This window comes from Leuresthes tenuis, unplaced genomic scaffold (genome assembly GCF_036924035.1).
Source record: "Leuresthes tenuis unplaced genomic scaffold, fLeuTen1.0.hap1 SCAF_7, whole genome shotgun sequence".
NCBI lineage: Eukaryota > Metazoa > Chordata > Actinopteri > Atheriniformes > Atherinopsidae > Leuresthes > Leuresthes tenuis.
In genome coordinates, this window is record NW_027325361.1 from 16,328,945 (window position 1) to 16,351,828 (window position 22,884).

A 22,884-nucleotide genomic window follows, 5' to 3' on the forward strand; every position below is an offset into this window, starting at 1 on the left:
CAGTGTTGTCACTCGTGTGTTTAACACAAGTGCAATGGCTTCTTATTCTGTCTGTATGGAAAACATGGCTCACTGGGCGTCTTCGTTTGTGCTTCTGTCCTCAGCCCGAGATGCAGACGAACGGGAGAAGTGGATCCACGCCTTAGAGGGAACTATTCTCCGTCACACCCTCCAGCTCCGGGTATGTGTTTATATATGTGTATAATCCATTTTACAAAGAGACAAGTTACAAGAGAGAGTCATTACTCTATGGGGCCTCCTGATGTTTACCTGCCTGTTCATTCTAATTCCAGTGTTAGCATCTGTGTTTGTAGGTCTCGTTCAAAGCAAATTATACCCAAGTATGCTGGTGAAGATGAATTATAAAACAGAAACATAGATATAGTGTCCAGATATCAAATCTGTTATTCTTTAGCCTCGGATTGTATGCATTTGCATGCTTCATAGATTACATCCTGTGCTACACCACAGCTCCCATGTGATTGGTTTGCATATCAAGAGTTCTTGTCTGCATTTGTACCTGATTTTCTTGGTGAGAGGTTATGTAAGTCTGTTCTGTTTGACTAGACGTAATGCTGACATTTGTGCCATGTTAAAGGATGATGTTAATACGTGGCGAGTCTTGGAGCCAGCCTTTTTAGTTTAATGGAAAATCTCTTAAACTGCTGACCTGCCGGCAGTGTTTTTGGTTTGTTTTTTTTGCTCCACTGGTGTATGTGTCTGTTTTTACGGAGTGTCTCAGCCAATACTCTTTTCTGCCTCTCTTGTTGTCTCTTCTTTACCTTCCTCCCCTGCTCTCCTCCCCTAAAGCAAACCTTTCTGCCTCTTTCCCTCCTTTCATCATCTAAATGCTGCTCCTCCTGCCCATCTTCGCCTCCTTTTCATCCTCATAACCAACCATGTCATTTGCCCTGACTCCTACCTTCCTTTTTCTGCTCCCCTCCTCCCTCTTCCCTTCGTGGCAAATCCCTCTGTGCTACGTGTGTCTGCTCACTCAGTGCGCACACACATACATGCACTTATGCTTGCTGCTGTCGTAGGACCACATGACCCAGCAACTAACCAACCCAAAGCCAGATTGCTTGATGAGCCAAACATCTGCATCTGCTGCCCCAACCAATCAGAGTGGCTGTTAGTGCTCGTCTGCTGCGTTTTCTTTTCTGCCTGTGTAGAGGAAGTGTGCCCTTCCTGCCAGGGGAGGGTCCTGGATTAACACGGCTCTGTCTGCCTCAAACCGAATGCTGAGCTGATAACTGCTGCTGAAGGATATTTTGTAGCCAGACTGGCTCCCCAGCTAACACACAGTCTGAAGGCGGCTGTGGTTTATTTTGGCAGAGCAAGAGGACGAAGGCTCTCTTTTTGATTCTATGTTGAGAAAGGCAAAATGCTAACTTCGCTAGAGCTTGTGGTTTGTTGGTGTGGGGAGAAAAAATAACAGCGGCAGAGAGAGAAGGAGCTTGTGTCAGGCTAAATAGCCTGAGAGGTGCACAGGGTTTGATGCAGCATGTTCGTTGGAGCCTGGCAGCCTGTAAGTAAAACCTACACGCAAACAAAAAAAAAAACCCCACTGCAACACAACGAGGAGAACTTCATGGGCTGCAGCGCTGCTGGGGCAGCAGCATTTTAAAGTGGGTCACTCTGTGTGGAACGACACAGAGAGAGGGGAGGGAGGGAGGGCGAGCTCGCGGTGGGAGCTTTGTTTGTAGAGTCGCAAATGATTGGGTGGGTGCGATTGTTTATGTGCAAGTCTGTGCAAGCCGCTCAGAGACGTTCCCTCCGTGTGACAGCGATGCCGGTGGGAATGAGTGGGAGCAGAGGTGCAGACGTCTGGGGAATATTTCTGGAGCCGTGAGGACGTGAGCGCAGTGACGAGGCCACCCGGCCGCTGTTTATAAACCAGTCACCTGCGTCTGACTTTGCGCTTCCAAACTTATCGACTCGGTCTGTAAAGCGGCACTTCCCCTACATCGCGTGTGTTGACAAAACACGGGATACTCCTCGCCACATAACAGGAGAGGCTGTGTCTTATGTCTCTTGTCTTGTTTGTTATGCTTTCACAATGCGGGGCTTTCTATCTTCTGCTCTTTGTCAGTTTATTTTCACGTGCGTTTAGGCTCATAATGCAAACATGTCTGTGGGTGACGTTCAGTGCCTCCACTAAATGCAGACTTGATGTTTGCATATAACCATAATGGTTTCATAAGTTTGCTTTTTTCTGCCTTTTTTAGTTTTTTTAATGTTATGATGCAACATTGAAGCAACAGATGGCGTTAATCTCCTCTGTGTCACTTCAAACCCTTTAGAGTGCTGCCTCTACTAAATAGTAGTGGACTGATGTTTCGGCCTCATGCTGCTGGCCTCTTGTAAAAAGCTACCACACCCTCCTTGAAAGAGAGAGCAGTTTCTCTGATGAGCTCAGGTGTTTTACCAGATCAGCGACTTTGAACCAATTCTCATTTTTATCACCATTCTTTTAGATTTTTAGCTCAGGTCCTACTGTTGGCAGCTGTTTTTGTCTGTAGTCGCACTAAACTAACAGTACATGCACCTTTGATCCTTTGAGGAAGTTTGACCTGTTAACTGCATGCTTCCCAGCTCTTGGTTAAAGGAGACTTTGCTCTCTATAAAGCTACCATGTTTAAACTTTAGCAAGTCTTACGCCGGAGTAGCTGGGTCGATGGCTTTTCTTCATGTTCCCACGAGATTGCCGTCAGTGGGAAGAGGGGTCATGGGGATTGTGCACCGCATCAAATCCGGGGCAGAGGCAGCAGCAAATACGGTTTGATAAGAGCTTGATTTACTTCAGTAAGAGGATGAGGATATAGTCTGATTGCCTCCTCCTCTGACTGCGGTTCTATGTAAGAGTTTGTTCTGTATTTTTCCATTTCAGAGTTGCTGTTGTGTGGCTGTAAACTGCACCAACCCATGCAGTGTTAGTCATCTGCTGAATGCTCTGGCTTTGACGTAGAGTTGTTATTGTGCTGTCATTGGTTCTGAGTCTCCTTGCTGTTGACAGGCTCAGGCATTACATGTGGAGGGTTTTTTTTTTGTTTTTTTTTTTTAAAGGAAGTCTTTGCTTTGCTTTGTATTCGTTTACCTGCCAATTATCCCACTTTGTGGCTTTGTGTCACAGCCAGCTGGATTTTTCTGGGTGCCTGGGTGAACTCGGACAGATGGAGACAAATTCCTGGTCACGTCTGTTTTGCCAATAGTCTAGTAATTGCCTTTTAATGGATATTATGTAATGCTCCGTGTGCGTTAATGTGTGGATACTAGGGGCTATAAAGGGATGCTAATTAACAAACAATAAATTTGAATGCACACATCATCCCATTTAAACACACACACAGCCCTCTGTTTATGACTAAGCTTCCCGGCTCTGAGTTTCCTGTTTTGTTTTGTTGTGTTTTTTTGTTTTTTTCTTCTTCTTTATAGTTTTGTTGAAGCCTGAAATGTGCTTGCCTCCACTCAGGCCCGGCAGACCTGCTGGCTTTTCATATAGGCTAGCCTTTAAACAATCCCATTCATACTGTATCTCACCTAGTGCAGCGCCACGTTGCTGGAAGATTCTCCTGAACTGTTGATGTTTCTGTCCACCATTTTGTGGAGCAGTTTACTGAAACCTGTCTGGTCAGGAGACGAGCCATCATTTTATTAATGGGTGTCGTGTGAAAGCAGGGCCCTCGGTTATTGATCGGGGTTGCGTATTTCACTCTGAATATGCAAATACTAGCGGGCACTTCACTGGGGGTTTGGTTAGGGACGGACTAACGCTCAGCCTTGTTTGTTGTCCCGTCTACAGGAGGCTGAGACCGGATTTGTTCCGAGCGTTCAAGACTTTGACAAGAAACTAGCCGAAGCTGACGCCTACCTTCAGATTCTGATTGACCAGTTAAAGGTAGGAGTCAATATGTTACCAGATTGTTTATTCAAGGTTGGAATCTAAAACGCACTGTGTTTTCATCGTCAGCGTGGCATGTAATTTATTCTCTGTCACAGCCTTTTGCTTGTTTTTGTACTTCCTCGCTGATTTGAGCCTCTTTTTTTTTTTTTTTTGAGAAAGCGGTAGTTGTTAAGACTTTGATTTGCGGTAGCATGGTGACAGGGCAGAAACACTGCAGCCATACGTGCTCTCAGGTGGAGCATGTTGATGAAGCTTCATGGTCCTGCTCCTGAGAACACCTCGCTGCTGTTCACCACATTCTCTCGAGCCCAAACTATGCCACAGATTCACCCTCTGATCCTTTAAATGCTCATCTGACGGCGGAATCATCTCTGCTCATAACCCCCCTCCTGTCTTTTTTCACCCTTTTCATCTCTTGTTCTCAAACAGCTGTTTGATGAGAAGATCAAGGACTGCAAAGAGGATGAGTCGCGCAGAGTGAGTACCCACAGCACAGCACTGGTAATGTGTCTGCACACCGGTCCATGTTCTGGGCTTTATGCAGGTCATGGCATGATACCTTTCCGGTGCAGATGGTCTTCTTCGGTTAAGCTTTCAGAATGCAAAAACAAACAGAAATGCATCACACCTGTTTGCACTGAAACTGGTTCTGTATTAAACTTTCAGACACCTCCACCCACACCAAATATTGTCCTAATCTGAATGGCAGGTCATGTGTCAGTCCTCTGATCACATGGTTCTGGCTGCAAAGCAGCAACATGTGATTATTTTACTTTTCAATCGACCCTTTAAGACAGAATGTAACGTACACTTGTATATTCCTCCCTGTCCAGGTTTTTGTGCTTTTCCCTTGCATTGCAAGACATCCACATGACTATATATACATTTTCTTTGAAATATTGATAATTATCTCTACAAAAGAATTGACTCACAACCTCTGACAAGGTTTAGGTTATGATAAAGTCAGTTGTTGAGCTGTCTGTTTCAGAAAAAAACTTGTTTAGGTTTTGGAACGCCATTAGCCTGTCCCAGTGCTCAACTGTTGCCCGATCACATTTATTTGACCCCAATGATTTCACATAATCACTATAATGTCTTTAGTTGGCCTGTATAAAAACAGCTGGATTAAACCAGCGGTTGTTTCTAAACCACTTAGCTTTGTAATTTTCTTTCTGTAGTTTTCCACTACAGATGGTCAGCCTTTTGCTATGGTTTAACTTAACTTAACAGAGAAAAAACAACAATACTTTGTCTTCAGATTTATAACCAAAAAGGTGTACCTTTTGCTTCGAAAAGGGATTTAAATATTGAATCGGCAACCAGATTACAGTTGCATACCTCAACTTTTTGTTTTTTTCTAGCTAACATTTGCAGCTTTAACAGATAATCCATCTGCAATGTAAGACGCATTGGATGCTCGTGTACAAAGTGCAGCATTTTATATAAAATCTGCTGTCCAGTGATTATCATACTTGTTAATTCATTCAAAGATCAGTGACTGAAAGAGTTGAGGTGTTGGGTTTTGTTGGAGGAAGTAGTTGAGTTTCAGGGTGTTTCACTTACCTTGTGTGCGTTTTCTTTACTGGTTTGACAGTGTGCACTTCCTCTCTGGGTTTAACACCAGCTTTTGGTCACTGAAACTTGTTGATAACTGCTCACTGTGAGAAATAATCACCCCACTCCCCAAAAAAAAAGAAAAAAGGTTGCGGCAGACATCTTCGCCTCTGTGTTTTCGTGCTCGCTGTGCTGAAATTTGCTCTGATTTTTATAGCCAAATATCTTCTCTTCTCTCTCTTTTTTTTTTTTTTTTTTTTTCCTTTGGCAGAAAATAGAAAATTTGAAAGAGACCACTTGTGTAAGTAAGAACTTAACACATTTTCCTTCCTGTTGTGTTTGGAAATGGGTTCCTTGTTAACGGATTCCTGTTTTTCTCTTTCAGAGTATGGTAGAGTCCATCAAGCACTGTATTGTACTGCTGCAAATTGCCAAGGTAAACACAAAATCGCCGCACGCGTGGTTCCTGTCTCTGTACTTTGCCGTGCCATCGCATTCTGATCGCCATGGGTGTGCACTGTATGTTACATCGGGTCCCCGGGGTAGTTCCCTGCTTACAGTTGCCATCTGGGTCGGTGGATGATGAGGGTGTAGCCCAGTGCTCGTTTCATCACATGTTCCATTCAGCTGTCTGAAAGGAAGTGGAGCAATCGTTTCTGCTTCATGTGGTTGTTAGGTGTGTCTGGGCTGGCGTTTTTTTATTTTTTTAAACCACCTACACTTTAACAAATTGCATTTAAGGACACATAGCGGACTTTACCGATTGGTATGACAGAGCAATCCTGTCCTATTTATTTATTTATTTTTTAATGAAAGTAATTTAGATGTTACCATGTGATGAAAGGATCGCTGCATGTGGAAAGTTGGGGAATATTACGAAGCTCCGTGTAATGATGGATCTCACCGCAGAGGCTCACTCAGGATGCTATTTTGAAATGACTTTTGAACCTTCCTGCACACAGAGTCTAACACTGTCTTCTTAAAATTTTAAGGACCAAAGTAACGAACAGCAACACGCAAACGGACTTATAGTAAGTTTAAACACTTTCCGTCCATGACAAAAATTCCAATTCAAGCAGCTGCTAACTTTCTCTTCTGGCATAATTTACCATTTTCCTGTAGAAAAGCTGCTGAATCAGATCTTTAGTGCATGCCATGTAATTTTGGAGATAAGCTCTACATCAAGCTCTTTCCCTCATGTCTGCCACTGCTATCTTCTTGATTAAGTCATTACTTTCCTGATCTAATCAGAGATTTGAATTCTTTTGTATAGCAATGGATGGGAACTATCCTTTCTTTCATCAAAAACACAAAACCTGCATGTAATCTGCACAAAGTCAGACTGCGTGTGTTTGCATGCCTGATGTAAGAGTGTTGCGCATCACCTCACCCACAATTTCGGGTTAACTAGTCTACAGTTGATTGATCCTGCTCACGCCGCCTGCTTATTGAACTGCTCAGCGCTAATGGCAGGAAGGCCATCCAGAGAGCACTCTGCAGGCTCTGCAGGTGCACTGTGTTCATGTTGAGAAGCCATAGCAGGAGCTATGCATGCTTTAATCGCCACGTGTTTATCTAACAATATTGTCAACCGTTTTTCAAAGCATTCAGTTTAGTGCTTTTAGATTGATTTCTCATCTTGCAGGCGGTTTTTGTGCTCACGCTTATCAGCATCTTCTAAATATAAACCAGGAGACTGGAGCCATGCTTGTAATGGATAATCAGTCACAAACACGGCAGTCGCACGGCAGTGTTTATTGAACCGCAACATGCAGGCGTAAACAGAAACTTTGACCTCTGTTATTCAGGGCGAGCTGCCAAGTGATGAACTTTTAAGTGGAACAGAAAGCCAAACTGAAAGGTAGTATTTTCAAGTGTGTGAGTGTTCCTTATTTCTCAACTAGCAGGTTTGTTTTGCAGACATCACGGCTTGCAAATGCAGTGATTTTTTTTTTTTAGCAACTCTCGATTAGTCAAAAAGGAAACGTAATGAAGGTAATTTTCCAAATTGGATTTCCGTGCATCTGAATGCTACTTGGGTAGGTTGGATAAGGGGTATGTAAGGTTGATTATATGGAAGAGACAAAAAAAGGGGGGCAGGAAGTCCAGTGAAACATGCATGGAGAGATATACAAATATACCATGATCAGAATCCAGCCGCTAACAGGGAAGCAGAAAATCTATCTAAAACCCCTCTGTTTGCTTTGGAAGATGTTAACAGTTTGTAGATAATGGTTGACCATATAGAAAACCTAAAGTGTGGTTCCTGATGCATGAATGCGATAGAGGCCAGATTGCTCCTCTATAATCTCATGGTCATTAAGTACAGTATTATGTCGTATAAATAGCACAGCTTAAGCTCTGTCAACTCGTATGACTGCACGTTTTATATGCCTTAGGTTTGCTGCTCAAGATGTATGCGAAGCTTCGGCACCTCTAGATGTCTGCCACTTTGCCTGTGTTCCTATGATATGGAGCGGATGATAAACTCACTGTTGTCCCTTTTGCTTAAAACACGAGCAGCTTGACGCTGTCTCGCTCTGCACTGCGTGGAAATTGCTGCAAAGTGCACGAATAATTTGAATTAAGCTCACAAGAAGACGAATCGACTTTAAGCCATCAAAGTAATTCGCACACTGTGATTGGTTTAGGGTTCCTCCCTCCATTGCAAGAGCTACTTGCCGTTTTAATGCAGTCACCTAAGAATTTAAATCGGTCATGACATGGTTTTTAAGTCCATTGTAGCTGTAAGTCTACCCAACGCCCAACTGCTTTTCTCCATTTTCATTTGCTTCATCTCCTGCTTGCTAGGCCATGGACTGGCTGTCCCCCCCCCCCACCATGACAGACCAACATCTGCAGTTGGCTATAATTAGTAGCCCTCGACTTACTTTTTTGAAGGCACGTGGACGAGGCTTGCATTTAGCAGCGCAGAGCAGAGGATGAAGCAAAAGATCGGATGGAGGAGGGACATTTGTGAGCAAGAGGCCAAACGGAGCTGAACTGTCCGACCAGTTTTATTGAGATAAAAACACAGAGAAACACCAAACTGTTTTTTTTTTTCCTTTCAAAAGTAATCAATTCTGGAGCAAATGACCACATGACTTCACAGTTCTTCTCCTTCTCGGCCGTATCTCCAGACACAATCTTAACAATGACTCACTCTGCCTGTTCCTGTTAATCTTTGATCTCAGCACTTTTTCCATAAAAATAAAACTGTAAAAGTCACTCCAGCTCAAGTTTAAATAATGGAATATCACATCACAACGACTACATGCTATTTCAATGCTACCAAGAGCCCTGAGGGTGAGCTGTTGGAGTATAAGGGTCGATATGATTTTGTTTTAGCGCCTTTTGTTGTCAGTGCGGCTCTCTGTTGGGATATCGATGGCAGTGACCCCATTAAACCGAGCAAAGGGGATACATTTTGTCTATGTGTGGGGTTGGTATGCCTTCATTCAAATCTATAAACATATAATGTTGAGGGGAGGCCACTGCAGATATATCCCAACAGACTTTTTTTAACAACAGGGAAATCAAGGACACGCGTTACAACATTCAACAGACTCGGACTGCAGTCCGGAAGAGTGAACTCTTCTTTATTCTGGAGATCAGCAAGAGATGTCTAACCAGCATTGTTGGTTTTCGCATTGATTACCTTTGTGAAAACCTGGTAGCACGATTCGCATGATGTGAAGTGAAAGGAAATCGATCTGGCCGGACTGGGTGGATCATTTCAGTTCACTGTTCTCATTACTTTGGTGTATCATTAAACTGATCTATAGCGCACACGCATGATTTCCCTATAATTGGTCTGAGCTAACGTTGGCGTCTTGCTTTGATATGATATGATATGAAAGGAAAGGGTGTTTAATTGTGGTTAACACGTGGGCACACATGTGGTGGAAGCATTGTTTGTTGGTCATCAATCAGACCTGGTAAGCAGGCAGTGGTTTGTGTGATCACCACAGAGGATGTCTTCTGTCTAGTCAGGCAGATGTTTTAGTCGTTGATGGCAATGTTGTGTTTGTTCTTCTTTGTCCAGAGCACCATCAACCCAGTGGATGGGATCTTCCAGCCCCCTCTGGACACCCCTGTAGTTAACACCACAATGCCAACACAGACCACACTACCCACAGGTACGGGAGGTTTGTCTCACCACCACCACGTCTTTGTTGCACATGTGTTCGGGTGTGGGAGCTACCTGTCTGTGTGCCTGATGTGATCAGTCTCAGTCATCACCTGCAGAAGTTACGTTGTGTCTTAAACACAAAAGTGACGACGGCTCCCCCTGCTGTACAGACGAGCCACTGCAGCACAAACTGTCAACAGGAATCAAAATTTCTTTTCTTTGTTGCAGTTTAATGCAGCATGACCTTGTATACCATAATATTTTGCATATGATTCATGCTCTCTCGGTGCTGGGGTGCAGATTGATGCAGTTCCTGACCATTAAAAAAAAAAAAACAAAAAAAAAAAAACAGCAAAGTGCGGAAACACAACTGCCCTTGCTATTGTTTACTTTATTTTTGCATGATTGTATTTAATTTTCTGACTTAATTCAGAACATTTTTATCATTCATCCCCTGGCATGATGTAGATGTTTCTAATTTTGTTCAGATGACTGTAACTAACCTTAAACAAAAGAAGAAAAAAAAAGAAAAAGGTGTGAAAATGAACGCTGCAAAGTAGGCCGTTCTAATTACGGTCCCATAATAACCTGTGTAACAACCCCCCCCCCTCTCAGTCTGCAGTGTCTGGCATAAATTTCTCAAGCCAGTTGGTACATGGCATGAGATGTTTGCTGTACTGAGGTCTGGTTTCATGTTGATGCTTCAGTTGTTACTCATCCGCTTTCTCTCTTTTTTTTTTTATTAAAGACGCTTCTCAGGTGTGTAAATCAGACCAACGACCCTCGACGTTACCCGTTGGTCCCGTTGTCACAGTGATGGGAAGTCTGCAGACCCCAACTCCCAACAGCACAGGTAAGCATCCAGCACTGTTGGTGGGAATTAGGCCTTTTTGATGCTCAGATGACATTTAGAAATGTCTTGGGAACAGGGTTGATTTTAAGGTTTTGGGGTGTATTGAATGTATTTACTTAAAAACAAAATATTATTCCTATCATGTAGTCTTTATTAGCGGATCTAACAGTTTTTTACAGAACGTCTACTTTTAAAGTGCTTCTGAGGGACTATTTGCTAGTCTTTGCTGAACAGATCAGACTTACAATGGCCATACTTTAAGCACTACATCGCAATGAAAATGCATGAAATACTTTGGTTAAAACACGCTGACAATGTTAGAAGTACTTGTCGTGTTTGTGTAACTACAGTCCATCATCAGCTGAATGTCACCTCAGGTTTATGGAGACTCAAAGTCTATATTAAACCTGAATGCTTAGCGGTGCATAGACATGTATGAAAATGACACGTGTGCGATCTGCAGCAACATGGGAAACAAAGTGGTAGAATGGCCCTCAGAAGCCTGTAGAGACCAGCATAGTAATGCGGTGCAGTTAACGATATGAGGTACTGAAATAGGCTCCTTTCTTTTTATTACACTTTTTATTTCTTCTTAACTAGACTCAGGGGGGAAATGTTGGACAGCTGTAACTAGCACTTACTTCACTTTATCTTATTTGAAATCCATGAATGACATAAATAGCTGATTAATTAGTGAGTGAATTCACTCATTACGAATGGCAACTATTTGAATACTGGTAGTTATTTCTAGGTTGTGACGGCATTTCTCCCCGCTTTCAGAACTTTCGTGAATAGAGAAAACAGTGGAATAATAGTCGGCTCTAGTTTTATTCAAAAAGGCTCAAAATGGGGTCTGCATCACCCACATCCTGCTTTCACATGAATGCATGTGTGTCAGAAGCCAGTTAATTATATTTACCGTTTTGATACGATGTCAATTGAATGTAATAAGAACTTGGCCACGTATTTTTGTTGTACCTCATTGTCAGTGAACATTAAACAAATTAAAAAGCCAATGCACAGAATCAGAAGAAAGCAGGGTCTGGCTGTCGGTTTGCGCTGAGTTAGCAGTGTTAAAACGCTGCGCTGTGCACTCAGAAAGCTGGCTGCATGCTTGAGAGTGCAGCCGTTACGCTCTGCAGAGGAAGCAGTCGCTGTGATAAAGACAGCTTAATGTTTCCGCACACAGCCTGATAATCATACTGTTAATTTAATGTGAATTGTGTACCGTGTGAGTGAGGAAGCTTCATCACATTAAGGGGGGGAACGCTCCAGGAGAGCACTGGCATGACTCTCGTTGTTTCTCCTGTTTTCGTTCTGTCAGGGAGTGGCCCGTCGGGCCCCAGCAGTGGCGTCGCCTCCCCGACTCACATCCCCCTGCCCTCACACTCAGTGCCAGACTTCTCCTACTCCTCCAGCGAGGACGAGTTTTACGATGCCGACGAGTTTTACCAGAGCAGCACATCACCCAAGCACTGCAAAGAGTAAGTCTATCATCGCCGCGCCTCCTGAAAATAGATCCATTTGTTTTCCAGTTTGAAAGCAACAGCATCATTATAGAGTTCGGTGTCTCAGGTGGGGAAATTCTGCTTAGAGTGCATGAAAATCTAGCTGTATAAGCAGCTTTAGTTGGAGAAGCTTACTACAAATGTGCCTGCGAGCCTCCACTTGGCCACCTGATCTGTGTTGCTTCCTGTTGTCTCGTTAACTCCTCTGTTTCCTTCCCTTGCATTCAGTCCCTCAGGGCCTCCTGCTGCCTCGCCCATTGCTAATGATGAAACGGCATTAAAACGGCCCAACACCACTGAGTCTCTCAACTCGTCGATGTCCAATGGCACCACAGATGCAGGTAAATGGGGGGGAAAAATATATTACAGCTATGTTAAATGTTAACCCTCACTGACTCTTGTCGAACCGCCTCAAAAGTTATAAATCACCAATGTGATAAAGACCGTTTAAGATGCATTGCATACCTGGGGCCCTGAATTTAATTCGGAGGGTATAAAAAATAAGAAATAAAAAAAAAATAAAATTGGTTTGACAGATGGAAGATGAATTTCAAAGGCACATTTGAGTAGATTAAGCTCATTTAACCTAATAGTGGGAACCATTCATTATATTTAGAATAAGGAAAAGGCAGAGATCCACATGTGTTTGCAGCAATATGAGAATTTTGCTCTGCGACCGTCCTCAGATCCGTTTGATAGCCACGATGACCGTGATGATGACGGTGAGGGGGAGTCTGTGGAAGAGCACAAAAGCGTCATTATGCATCTGCTCTCTCAAGTTCGTTTGGGCATGGACCTCACAAAGGTATGAGCTGCTCTGCATCTTCAGTGTTAATGTTCCCCTGTTGTTCTGTCCACAGTCCTTTCCTTGCACTGTTTCTTTTTTTTATGCTTTCTAATAACGTTTGTGTGAGCTGTTTCTCCTGATCTCCTTTGTTGTGCTTCACAGGTGGTCTTGCCTACCTTCATCCTTGAAAGGAGATCTTTATTAGAAATGTACGCGGATTTCTTTGCACATCCGGACTTATTTGTAAGGTACGTGTCGTTTCAGCAGCTGTTCCGTGTGAGCTCCTCGGGGCGATCCATGACTGGGAAATGGGATCCGTCATTTAACAACTCTTGCGCTTGATTTTTCTGTAGTATCGCTGAGCAGCAAGAGGCCAGAGAGCGCATGGTTCACGTGGTGAAATGGTACCTGTCAGCTTTCCATGCAGGGAGGAAAGGCTCAGTGGCCAAGAAACCTTACAACCCGATCCTGGGGGAAGTCTTCTACTGCCACTGGGATCTCCCCATCGAGACAGATGAACCCTCTCAACATGTGGTGAGTAAATGTGCTGCTGCTGTCAAGATCGTCGGGTTTTCATTGTCGTTGTAAACCTTTAAGCCTGTAACGTGTTTGTCTGCAGTGTTGCGTTGTGTCGTTTCACCTTAGATTTACCAGATTTACTAGAGTTCCCTTAGCTGCCTCACCACCACGTCTATCAATAACTATTAGATTTGAGTCAATTTTCAGGTCTGGAAGAGTTTGGAAAAAAGCAAATAACAGCACGAAAAATACCCTTTTCTAGATAGTAAACTTGTAGCTTTTAGAAAAGCTGAGTGACGATCCTGACTGCTGCCATTGATGGATGGGAGTAATGTGCGTTTCCATCTTCACAGTGAACGCAGCAGAATGAAAGCCATTGAAAAATTAATAAACTGCCTTTTCAAATAACTTTTAGTTATGAAAGACTGAAACGATGAGGATTTACTACCAGAGAACTTATTCGGTGTGAGCGGTTGACGGATCAATGCTCTTCTTCTTTTAACTGATGCTGCTTCCTGATTTTTAATAGTCTGTCTACTGCTAGTTTTTTATTTTTCGTTTATCACAACACATCCTAACCTACCGAGAAGTCTGGAATATTTTTTTGGAAAACTAAGTCAAAACATGAAATCTTTGAGTTATTATATTCGTACTAAAAGGTCATGATTTGTCCATGACTTGTGTTGATTAATTATAATTTTAGTATCCAAAAAAAAAGCCCATTTAGTTGCCAAAAACCTTAAGTTTGTTGATGTTCTAGTTGATAGTCTGTTTAATAATCCCTTTACATTCATATCTCACTGTTCTCAGAATGTTACACAGCATGGTCTTTATTAATTAATTGTTTTTAAGAAAAGCAGTTCTCACTCCTTTCTGCCATCTGCTCTCTTGTACCCTGCAGGAGACCATATCAGAAGGTCCAGTTCCCTGGTCTTCACCCAACAGCGTGTGTTTTGTGGCAGAGCAGGTCTCTCACCACCCACCCAGTGAGTGGCAAATCTTTCTCTTTTCAGTACTCTCCATCAAAGCATTTAAGCCTTTAGCATCCAAAAAAAAAAACCCCACCCCTTTGCTTTCTCCCGTTTGTAGTTTCTGCATTCTACGCAGAGTGTTTAAGCAAGAAGATCCAGTTCAACGCTCACATCTGGACCAAGTCAAAGTTTCTTGGGATGTCCATTGGTGTCCACAACATTGGCCAAGGTAAAACCAGGCTCAAACTCTCCAAAATATCTTTTTGTACACCGTTGTTACAGCTGCAGTAAGTATCCTCTCGTCTTTAGGCTGCGTTTCGTGTTTGGAGCATGACGAACATTACATCCTCACCTTCCCCAACGGATATGGCAGGTAGGTGTTCCCGAGCACGTGTTGTCGTGCCGGGACGACATCATGACCCGTCTGACTTGAGCCTCTTCGTCCAGGTCCATTCTGACTGTGCCGTGGGTGGAGCTGGGCGGGGAGTGCAACATCTCCTGCTCCAAGTCAGGCTACAGCGCGAACATCGTGTTCCACACCAAACCCTTCTACGGCGGGAAGAAGCACAGAATCACGGCAGAAATTTTGTAAGACGGCCGCGGCTTTACGCTTTTTAGTTGCAGTTCATGCGCTCGACATTTTATCCGAGGAAAGGAATCGAATTTCTCTGTTTTTTTTTTTTGTTGCAGCCCACCAAATGACAAGAAGTCTTTCTGCTCCATTGAAGGAGAGTGGAATGGAGTCATGTATGCCAAGTGGGCAACTGGAGTAAGTCCTTCATTTCCTCTTTCTTTAATATGTCCTTTAAATAATTAGATATTGATTATTGGACCAAAATCTGAGAAATTGCATTATAAGGTTGATGTCCAGTCCATTGCTTGAGATTTTAAGGGTAATTATCATTTGAATCTTTCTCAGCGGTCCAGATTTTGTTTACCTCTGCTCACAAATGGCAATGAGAAGATTCCTCCACCTCGGCTCTCATTGGTGAAAAGAATTAATACATGAATTATTTTCTGTAATTTTAGGAGAACACCGTGTTTATAGATACAAAGAAAATGGGCCTCATCAAGAAAAAAGTGAGGAGGCTGGAGGACCAGCTCGACTTCGAGTCGCGAAGGTGGGAAGGCAGTTGCTTACTAACTTGTACAGCCTTGAGCCTTGTCATCCAAAGTAACCGTTGCCTCTGGTGCCTTCATTAGATTATGGAGAGATGTGACACTGAACCTGAAGCTAAAAGACATTGAATCAGCAACAGAAGCCAAACACCGGTTGGAGGAGAAGCAAAGAGCCGAAGCCAGAGAGAGGAAGGAGCAGGAGCAGCAGTGGGAGACCAGGGTGAGGCTTTCTGCTTTCGTTTTCAAGGATAAGGATAGAAAGAATATGACTTCTGCAGGTGTCGGACCGCATGCATGCTAAAATACTGCAACATTAGCACATTCTCCACTGCAGATCACTTCATGTTTTTATTTATACTGAGAAGTTTTTTCCCCTATTCTGCCTAAACGTACATTATTTTCAGATTGTATACAGTCCAAATTGTTTTACACTCAATCTCAGACAACATTGTACAGGTCCAATGCTGTAGACAAGACACATAGTGTTTATGAATGTCAGAAAAAAAATAGCATTCTAATATACATCATTTAAAACGGTATAGTGTAATCATGGCCATTTCCTGTGTGTTCCCGTAGCTATTCCACGAGGACGGGGAGTGCTGGGTCTACGATGAGCCGCTATTAAAGAGATTAGTCTCCCCGAGGCACTGAGAAGAACGTGCCACACTGATAAACATGCATACATATGAATAAAGAAATGCACACCCAAGAGTCTTCATAAGAACTCTTTTGCAAAACCACTTCTTATCCAAGCCTTGGAATGACTGATGATTGAATATGTTCACTGCTTTGCATTTGACTGTAAAACATTATGGAAATGAATGAGAGCGTCAAAGATGTAACATGAATATTAGTGAAGCTCCTCTCCTTATTTGGACAATCTCTCCTCCACCGCCACCAGTAACCGGCCGCCTGCCAACAGACTCGGCAGCACACAGCGAGGGCGCCCCGTCGATGCGCCTCGTTTCCCGGCTCCGTCGATCAGCTTCACTACCGCACCCTTCTACACCTCTACCAGACCATCCAGAGTAGCACTCGTTTCCCTTCATACTCGTTTGTTTCTCCTTCTTTCTTTTTTTCCTTCTTCTTCGGGGGGCCAAGAGATCTGCGGTTGATGGTGTTCAAGTTGAAGTAAAGCTTGACAAATAAAACGGCTCTCTACATCTCAGGGAATCTTGTGACTGAGGAAAGAAAGCTGCTGCCCCCTCCCAGAGTCTGACAGCCTTATGACAGTGGAGCGTATGAATCTTAAAGGGGCGGGAGAGGTGTTCTCTGCTTGCCTGCTATGAGTTATAACTGATGTTTATATATAGATATACATATGATGGATATATAAATATATATTCTTCTTATTTTCGATGCTTTTTTTTTTTTTTGTTTTTGTTTTATTTTTCTTTCTGGCAATAGTGTAAAAAAAATATTTGAGGATATGAAGTTGATGGCTTTACATCATTAGGAATCATTCCATTTAGTTTCAATGTGTTGTTTCCATTTCTAACACCTTTGCAGTCATTCAAACTGTTTTGTGTCTCAAGTGTTACCCAGAAGCAAAGCCCCAACGCAAGCATCTGAACACACTGACCGAGGGTGACGCGAGATAGATTTAAGGAATATATGCAATTCAGATCATTGTCGGTTATGCCAAAAAAAAAAAAAAGGTTTAGAGAAAAGGCTAAAGGGACTTTAATCTGGACAGATCAAACCATTCTCCGATGAGGTTTTCGTGTTAACCTGAACGCATTTATGAACAAAATGATTGTTTACATATTTTTGTCTTTCTGCACAGCTGGTCCTCGATGAGGGCGTAAGGCTAGAACCGAGTCTGTAAAGTCTCCCTTATGCTCTGCACATCACCCGTCTTTGTTGCCTCTGGTGTCGGTGGATCTCCTCATGAGAAAACCAGAGCAGACCTTTTGATACACTGCTGCAGTTTCAGAGTGAATACTTTGTTCTGTTTGTTCAATCTTTACAGTTTTTTGTTTTTTTTCCCATCGTCGTTAAGAACCACGTAGGGGGCAATGTTTATCCTGCTGTACACCTGCTTTCATTTTCTTATTTACGGCTGCATAGTTTGGGTCTAAGTGCTATGAAATTTGAATGATATGTAGAGAAATAAAGAAAAAAAAAAACAACTTCACCTGAAAATGCTGAAGCAAGTGCAAACAGGACCCTCTTGTTATTTCTGTGTGTTAAAGATTACCTCCTAAATGGGGATACTATTAAGTATGCGTATTGAATAAAATGGAGAAAAACATTTTGAACCAATCTAATCTGGTGAAGGGATCTATGAAGATAAACATATTGGTGGTGCTTTATTCAAATGTAGTCACATACTTGTTGAGAATCTCACCTGGTTATTGACTTTTAGTCCTACAATAGACAAACAAAAATGCCTTTGGAAATTAGCCAATTGAAATGTGAGTTCCAACTCAAATTGAGGCTCTGATTTTGTGTTGTTTTTTTTTCCCTCCTTGTTATGTCTTTGTATAATCTACTGAATAGAGGCCTTGCCATTCATTTCAGTATCGCTCAGTATTGCCTGATAGAGAGCAATCCTAACAAATGTATTTTTTATTTCCTACTCATCTTAACCATTGATTGTATCCAATTCTACTGTTTATTGATGCATAATATTAAATCTCCATGAGTTGATTCCTGTGAGATTTGGTCATGGTTCTTTCAGATGGGCATCCCAACAAGTCGCACGTCTCAAAATATTACCCTCACGTGGCCGCACATGCAGTCTGTTTTCATTCAACAGATTTTGGGTTATCCTGCATGGTGCTTCTAGTTGTTGTTGAGCCTTTGAACCCAACCAAAATCAAATACAGTGCAGTGCACCTGGAGAACAGCAGGCATCCTTATAATAGACCAATATGTAAAAACTGGACAGCCTCCATTTTATCCCTTTTACCATCCATACTCGTTCATACTGTTCTTTCTGACCAGTCACTAAATCGGCAGGACATAAAAAACATTTATATAGGTGTCCATAAAACAGCTTTCTGACCCGCTTTGCGGACAGGACCTTAGTTTAGAACCTTAGTGGGTTCAGTTAGTTTACATGATAGTGTTCAAATCTTGAACCGCATCATTTCTCTAGGACTTTCAGGGTGGAGGATGAGCTTCCCATGCGGCTTTCATTCAGGGGCCGTCCAGCAGGGACGCTAGTCGTTCGCTACATTTTTCCCATCAGCCTTTGCGGTATTTCCTATAAAACCGCCTTGCGCACAGGATTCTTTCTCAGTCCTCGGTCACCCGTCCGGTGAGTACACCTTCGCTTGTAAAAAATTTACTTTTTCGGTTTGACAGCGAGTTTTTTTTTTTAGTAAGTTTATGCTTAACATATTTGGCACCTTATTTGTCCACCCTGCGTAACGGGTACGTTTGTAAAGTTTTATTTGTGAACGTGCTTGAGGCTGCAGAGTTCAGTGAGTAGGCCTCACCCACGTGCTTCTGCTCGCACGGCGCTAACTCGCCACCAGCCAAGCTGGATTTAGGCGAAAAAGCAGGTTGTTTTGTAATTTAGTCCCGTGGCTAAATGATGAATTGAATGTTGGTAGGGACATCTGAGTAAATGTGAGGAAACGCCAACTATTCTGACTCCACGGAACGGTGCTGCACACAGTGCAGGCCTGTTTGGTTTACTGCGCAGCTCCCGCTGGATCATATTGCCGGCTTATTGCAAACAACTGCACTGTTATTGTTAATGTGAAGTTTTGATTTGAATTTCTATTCGTTTGCAGAACTGGGATTCTCTGCGATGGAAGGGCAGATGTCACGGTGAGTTAACAAAACGTAGATTCATTCTTGTTTTACAGCTATTACCTAAATCAGATGTTGGCTACATTACTTTTTCTAATGTGCTTTTGATGCAGTAAAAATATTTTCTAGTTTTAAAAGCTTTGCGTTTGACTGTTCATTGTATGCGATTAAGGTATTGTCTCAAAATCACCAGATTTATTTATTTAGCTTAGCATGTGCTTCCAGAAACTCGGAAGTGGCAAACACGTGTGGGAGTGAATTGTACTTCAGTATCTTATCAAAGAGCATTGTAGAACTAGCAGGCCTTTAATCGAAGGACTGCGATTACACCTCTTAATCTACAATTGGACCTGTTTAATCATTGATCTTAAAGTGGATCATTACATGGCAAATTATTCTTAGACATGCAGTTCTCTTAATCTGCTCTGCAAAATGGGGTCCATGGTGAGGAGTCAAAGTGTTTATAGGTGAGATTTGTGACACCACAATGAAAGAGGGCCGTGCTACTAAAATATTTTCAGGGGTGGTGAGGCAAAATGGAGATATTTGTTTTAGAAATAAATATTTCAGGGTTTATCTCTGGTATATTTAACACATTAGACCAGGAGGCTGTCAAAGCCTAATTTTAAGATGCATTTGAGGACAGTCGGAATGCCTTGTAATCTGTATTATGATTGCTTCAGTAATGACAAAACTATACACTTAAGAATTGAGACTTTAATGTGTAATGTTTTTCCTTTTTAGGTTAAAAATGTGGCTATCACCATTTGGAAATCAGCAGTTGCTCTACTGGTAAGTTTAGTTTTATTTGTGTATTCTGCTTCTGTGTGGAAGTCGGTGATGATTCAATTGATAAGAGTAGTGGACAGAAGTGATTTCTGAGCAATTTCTCACTGAGACTTCTCTAAACTGGAATAATTACTCTTGATGTAACTGTATGAAGCTAACAAGAATTTCTCCACAGGTGCCAGAACAATCCAGAGACTTGAAGGAACTTTGAAATGGAGGTAAGCCTTTTGCCTTTTTGCCCTTCAAGGTGGGTTTCTGCATCTCTGAGGTGTTAACCGTGGTGGTTGTTTGGCTTTACAACATAAATAATAATTAAAATCTCAGTTCTGCCAAAAAAAACCCTGCTATTCTCAATGAGGAAGCTATTGTGTGTTTTTACCTTGTCTGGTTGCATCTCAGATTGTGGCTCCTGATCTAAAACTAGTTCTCTGTGAACGCCTTCAGGATGCAGAAATCTACCTCAACACTGCTGTACATGACCATGTGCTGAAGTGATGACAATTATTTGCTACTCTCGACAAGATGGATGACGATACTTTCAACCACCAAGTTGAATTATCTGAGGCACTACTAATTTAATTCCTGTGAGGTACACATGGAACCCCTTTGACTAACTTTTGTGTTCATACAGGTGTGTTCCTGATTCGAGTCCTCAAACCTGACTTAACAGGTAACTAACAAAGATTTGATACTCAAATGCTATCTTAAAGCTGTCAATGATGATTTTGTTTTAAAAAAACATTGGGAATCTCTCTGAAAAAGAGTGAAAGATGACTTTATGTCTGATGCAGTCCAGATCAAAGTGAACAGTAGTCTGTTTCTAGCTTGAACTCTTAGTCATGTGGGTATTTTCTCTTTGCCCTGCAGGTGGTAATGATGATCTTGCTCATCTACACTTGTGGATCTGTGAGGTGAGTGTCCAGATTTGGAACATTAACACACACGAGTGGTCTGATGCAGTGATGAGTGCATAGTTCAGCAGATAACCATGACGAAGAAAAGTGTCTTTCGCTCCTAACTGATGCATCGACCTTCATGACCTGTGAGTTCACTTAGTGTCTGGAGAGATTCTTAATTTTCTATTTTCCTCCCTTTCAGAAGCGGTGATCCTCAACAGGCCGAATGAAGGTGAGTTGACGAGATAAAGCACAAATCTACTTGAGGTCTGATACAGTGATGAGAGCATAGTTCAGCGGATTAAACTGTGAAGAATGACTATTGTCTTTCGCTCCTAGCTGATGTATCGCCAGTAATTGTCCTTCATCCCTGATGTTATAAAATCAATATTGACGAGTAATTCTCTCGACAGGCGCGTGCACGTGGCTGACACTCACCCAGGCTTTGCTGGTAAGCATTATATCCAGATTAGTGCTCCGCTACAGTGGTTATTCAGATGTGATGAGTATGAATCAGGTCTCTGATCCAGTTGAGGAATTAAAAATTTACTCTGATCTGGATTGTTTATTTTGATTGGAAGCACAGTTTTGTTACAATAATTAATGTGAATCCATCTGATTCTTGCAGAGCACATTGGATTGTGGCTGTCTATATTACAGAAGATGTGAAACTAACACGGTGAGTGCAAAATGCTTTTTCAGCTCCTTAGACCCAGGTGACCAGTGAAGCGCAATTGTCTGGATTTCTTCCAGAGAGAAACTGTTTAAAAAAAAAAAAAAAAATTAAATTTAGAGCTGCTTCACCTGGCTCTGATGGAGCTGCTGCAGTTGTTTGGGATCATGAGTGGTGCTGTAGTGGACCTGATCTGATCCCTGTAGACTGGCCTGTGTGATGATGATAAGTGAAACCTGACTGTAAACTGGTGTGATTACATTAGCTCTAGCTGATCTGGTCAGTGTAGATGTCTTCATCTTGCTTCTGTTGTGCGTATTTGACTTATGCCACCGTCTTCTCAGGTTTAACCTCGCTCTGGACTGCAGTCTGATGCTGACGTTACCATTAACCATGGTAAGAAACTCCTCCTGAAGGTTAATGCTGATTGTGGGTTCAGTGATGTCTTGACAAATGTCTGACCTGAACTTTCTTGTGGATAACTGTTACTGAGCAACCCATCAAGTTAAATAAGACATCAGCCAGTTCCTGACTTGTAATAAGTCTATTTCCCTTCTTTTGCAGGAAGGGTGTTCAGGTTTTGAGATGTAAGTATTTCAGTTTAATATTATGAGCAATACAGCATGTAAGAAATTAAGTTAAATTACACTGACCATTCTACCGGTGATGAAAAGATTCTGCCAAATGATTATCTATGATTATAACCCATACCGTTCCATTTAATCTGAGGTTCTGTGGTCAATAAAATGGCCCATTTGTGTTCCATCAGTTTCTCTGCGGTTTTGCTAAATGCCCTGTCCTCTCATGCAGGTCTGAAGACTTCAGCCTCCAATAAGCAAGCATGCTGGTGGATCTGCGGGTTGGATTTGATTTTAAAATGGTTCCCTTCATAAAAGTGGATGTGGGAAGCAGATGGACGAGATGAATGAATTCCCGCTGAAATAAACACCTAATGTTTTGAGTTTGTAGATTATGTAATTTGTACATTGTAATAAAGTGTGTTTGTGCTGACCTTGGTTTCTGTCATTGAATGTCCATAAGTGTAAATATGTTGACAAAGGTCTTCATCCCCCAGTGACAGTTCAACTGGTATCAGTCACTATAAACTTAATCCATTAGTTGAATTAAAAAAAATTAGTGTAGTTTATACAAAGTCTTAGAGACCTGCAGATGGCACTGAAGCTTCTCTATGATCGAGTTTCCCCTGTCCTGAGCATGCATAAGACAACTGGAGAGAAACGACTCCATTTTAATAGGAAGATATTTTGCAGAACCAGGGTTGACATCGAAAGGGATTTTTCTTAATTTACCGTTAAAAATTGTAATCCTGTGTTAAGTGACCGCTCAATTTGAAAGGCTGGGGGTGGTGCACTGGAACTCGAACGTATAAATTCTGTGGCTGATGCATAGGCAT

At 42.2% G+C, this 22,884-nt stretch overlaps 1 protein-coding gene and 7 non-coding genes across 11 annotated transcripts in view; all 8 read left to right on the forward strand.

Moving 5' to 3' along the window:
• osbpl9 (oxysterol binding protein-like 9) overlaps positions 1–17,999 on the forward strand; it is a 30,440-nt gene extending 12,441 nt beyond the window's left edge. The window contains exons 4-24 of one of the 4 annotated variants that reach the window (XM_072389548.1): positions 105–181; positions 3,803–3,898; positions 4,334–4,381; positions 5,730–5,759; positions 5,844–5,894; positions 6,451–6,489; positions 9,504–9,597; positions 10,339–10,443; positions 11,768–11,927; positions 12,180–12,292; positions 12,638–12,756; positions 12,901–12,986; positions 13,092–13,272; positions 14,159–14,243; positions 14,347–14,457; positions 14,538–14,601; positions 14,676–14,816; positions 14,919–14,997; positions 15,258–15,349; positions 15,432–15,567; positions 15,924–17,999. In XM_072389548.1, coding sequence (XP_072245649.1) covers positions 105–181; positions 3,803–3,898; positions 4,334–4,381; positions 5,730–5,759; positions 5,844–5,894; positions 6,451–6,489; positions 9,504–9,597; positions 10,339–10,443; positions 11,768–11,927; positions 12,180–12,292; positions 12,638–12,756; positions 12,901–12,986; positions 13,092–13,272; positions 14,159–14,243; positions 14,347–14,457; positions 14,538–14,601; positions 14,676–14,816; positions 14,919–14,997; positions 15,258–15,349; positions 15,432–15,567; positions 15,924–15,998 — 1,982 coding nt within the window. In that variant the 3' untranslated portion in view covers positions 15,999–17,999. Of the gene's footprint in view, positions 1–104; positions 182–1,155; positions 1,529–3,802; positions 3,899–4,333; positions 4,382–5,729; positions 5,760–5,843; positions 5,895–6,450; positions 6,490–9,503; positions 9,598–10,338; positions 10,444–11,767; positions 11,928–12,179; positions 12,293–12,637; positions 12,757–12,900; positions 12,987–13,091; positions 13,273–14,158; positions 14,244–14,346; positions 14,458–14,537; positions 14,602–14,675; positions 14,817–14,918; positions 14,998–15,257; positions 15,350–15,431; positions 15,568–15,923 lie in introns of those variants that run through there. The other 3 variants (XM_072389551.1, XM_072389550.1, XM_072389549.1) reach the window with 3 other exon arrangements.
• Positions 18,000–18,877: 878 nt separating this feature from the next.
• On the forward strand, positions 18,878–18,959 carry LOC140312483 (small nucleolar RNA SNORD74). Its single transcript, XR_011916976.1, has one exon. It is a non-coding gene; the product is annotated as a small nucleolar RNA SNORD74 (small nucleolar RNA).
• A 985-nt stretch (positions 18,960–19,944) lies between these two features.
• Positions 19,945–20,013, forward strand: LOC140312487 (small nucleolar RNA SNORD75). Its single transcript, XR_011916980.1, has one exon. It is a non-coding gene; the product is annotated as a small nucleolar RNA SNORD75 (small nucleolar RNA).
• A 372-nt stretch (positions 20,014–20,385) lies between these two features.
• On the forward strand, positions 20,386–20,468 carry LOC140312475 (small nucleolar RNA SNORD24). Its single transcript, XR_011916969.1, has one exon. It is a non-coding gene; the product is annotated as a small nucleolar RNA SNORD24 (small nucleolar RNA).
• A 141-nt stretch (positions 20,469–20,609) lies between these two features.
• Positions 20,610–20,694, forward strand: LOC140312480 (small nucleolar RNA SNORD79). Its single transcript, XR_011916973.1, has one exon. It is a non-coding gene; the product is annotated as a small nucleolar RNA SNORD79 (small nucleolar RNA).
• Positions 20,695–20,852: 158 nt separating this feature from the next.
• On the forward strand, positions 20,853–20,931 carry LOC140312484 (small nucleolar RNA snR60/Z15/Z230/Z193/J17). Its single transcript, XR_011916977.1, has one exon. It is a non-coding gene; the product is annotated as a small nucleolar RNA snR60/Z15/Z230/Z193/J17 (small nucleolar RNA).
• A 135-nt stretch (positions 20,932–21,066) lies between these two features.
• On the forward strand, positions 21,067–21,148 carry LOC140312485 (small nucleolar RNA snR60/Z15/Z230/Z193/J17). The gene has a single exon (XR_011916978.1). It is a non-coding gene; the product is annotated as a small nucleolar RNA snR60/Z15/Z230/Z193/J17 (small nucleolar RNA).
• Positions 21,149–22,128: 980 nt separating this feature from the next.
• On the forward strand, positions 22,129–22,202 carry LOC140312482 (small nucleolar RNA SNORD47). The gene has a single exon (XR_011916975.1). It is a non-coding gene; the product is annotated as a small nucleolar RNA SNORD47 (small nucleolar RNA).
• The last annotated feature ends 682 nt before the right edge of the window (positions 22,203–22,884 follow it).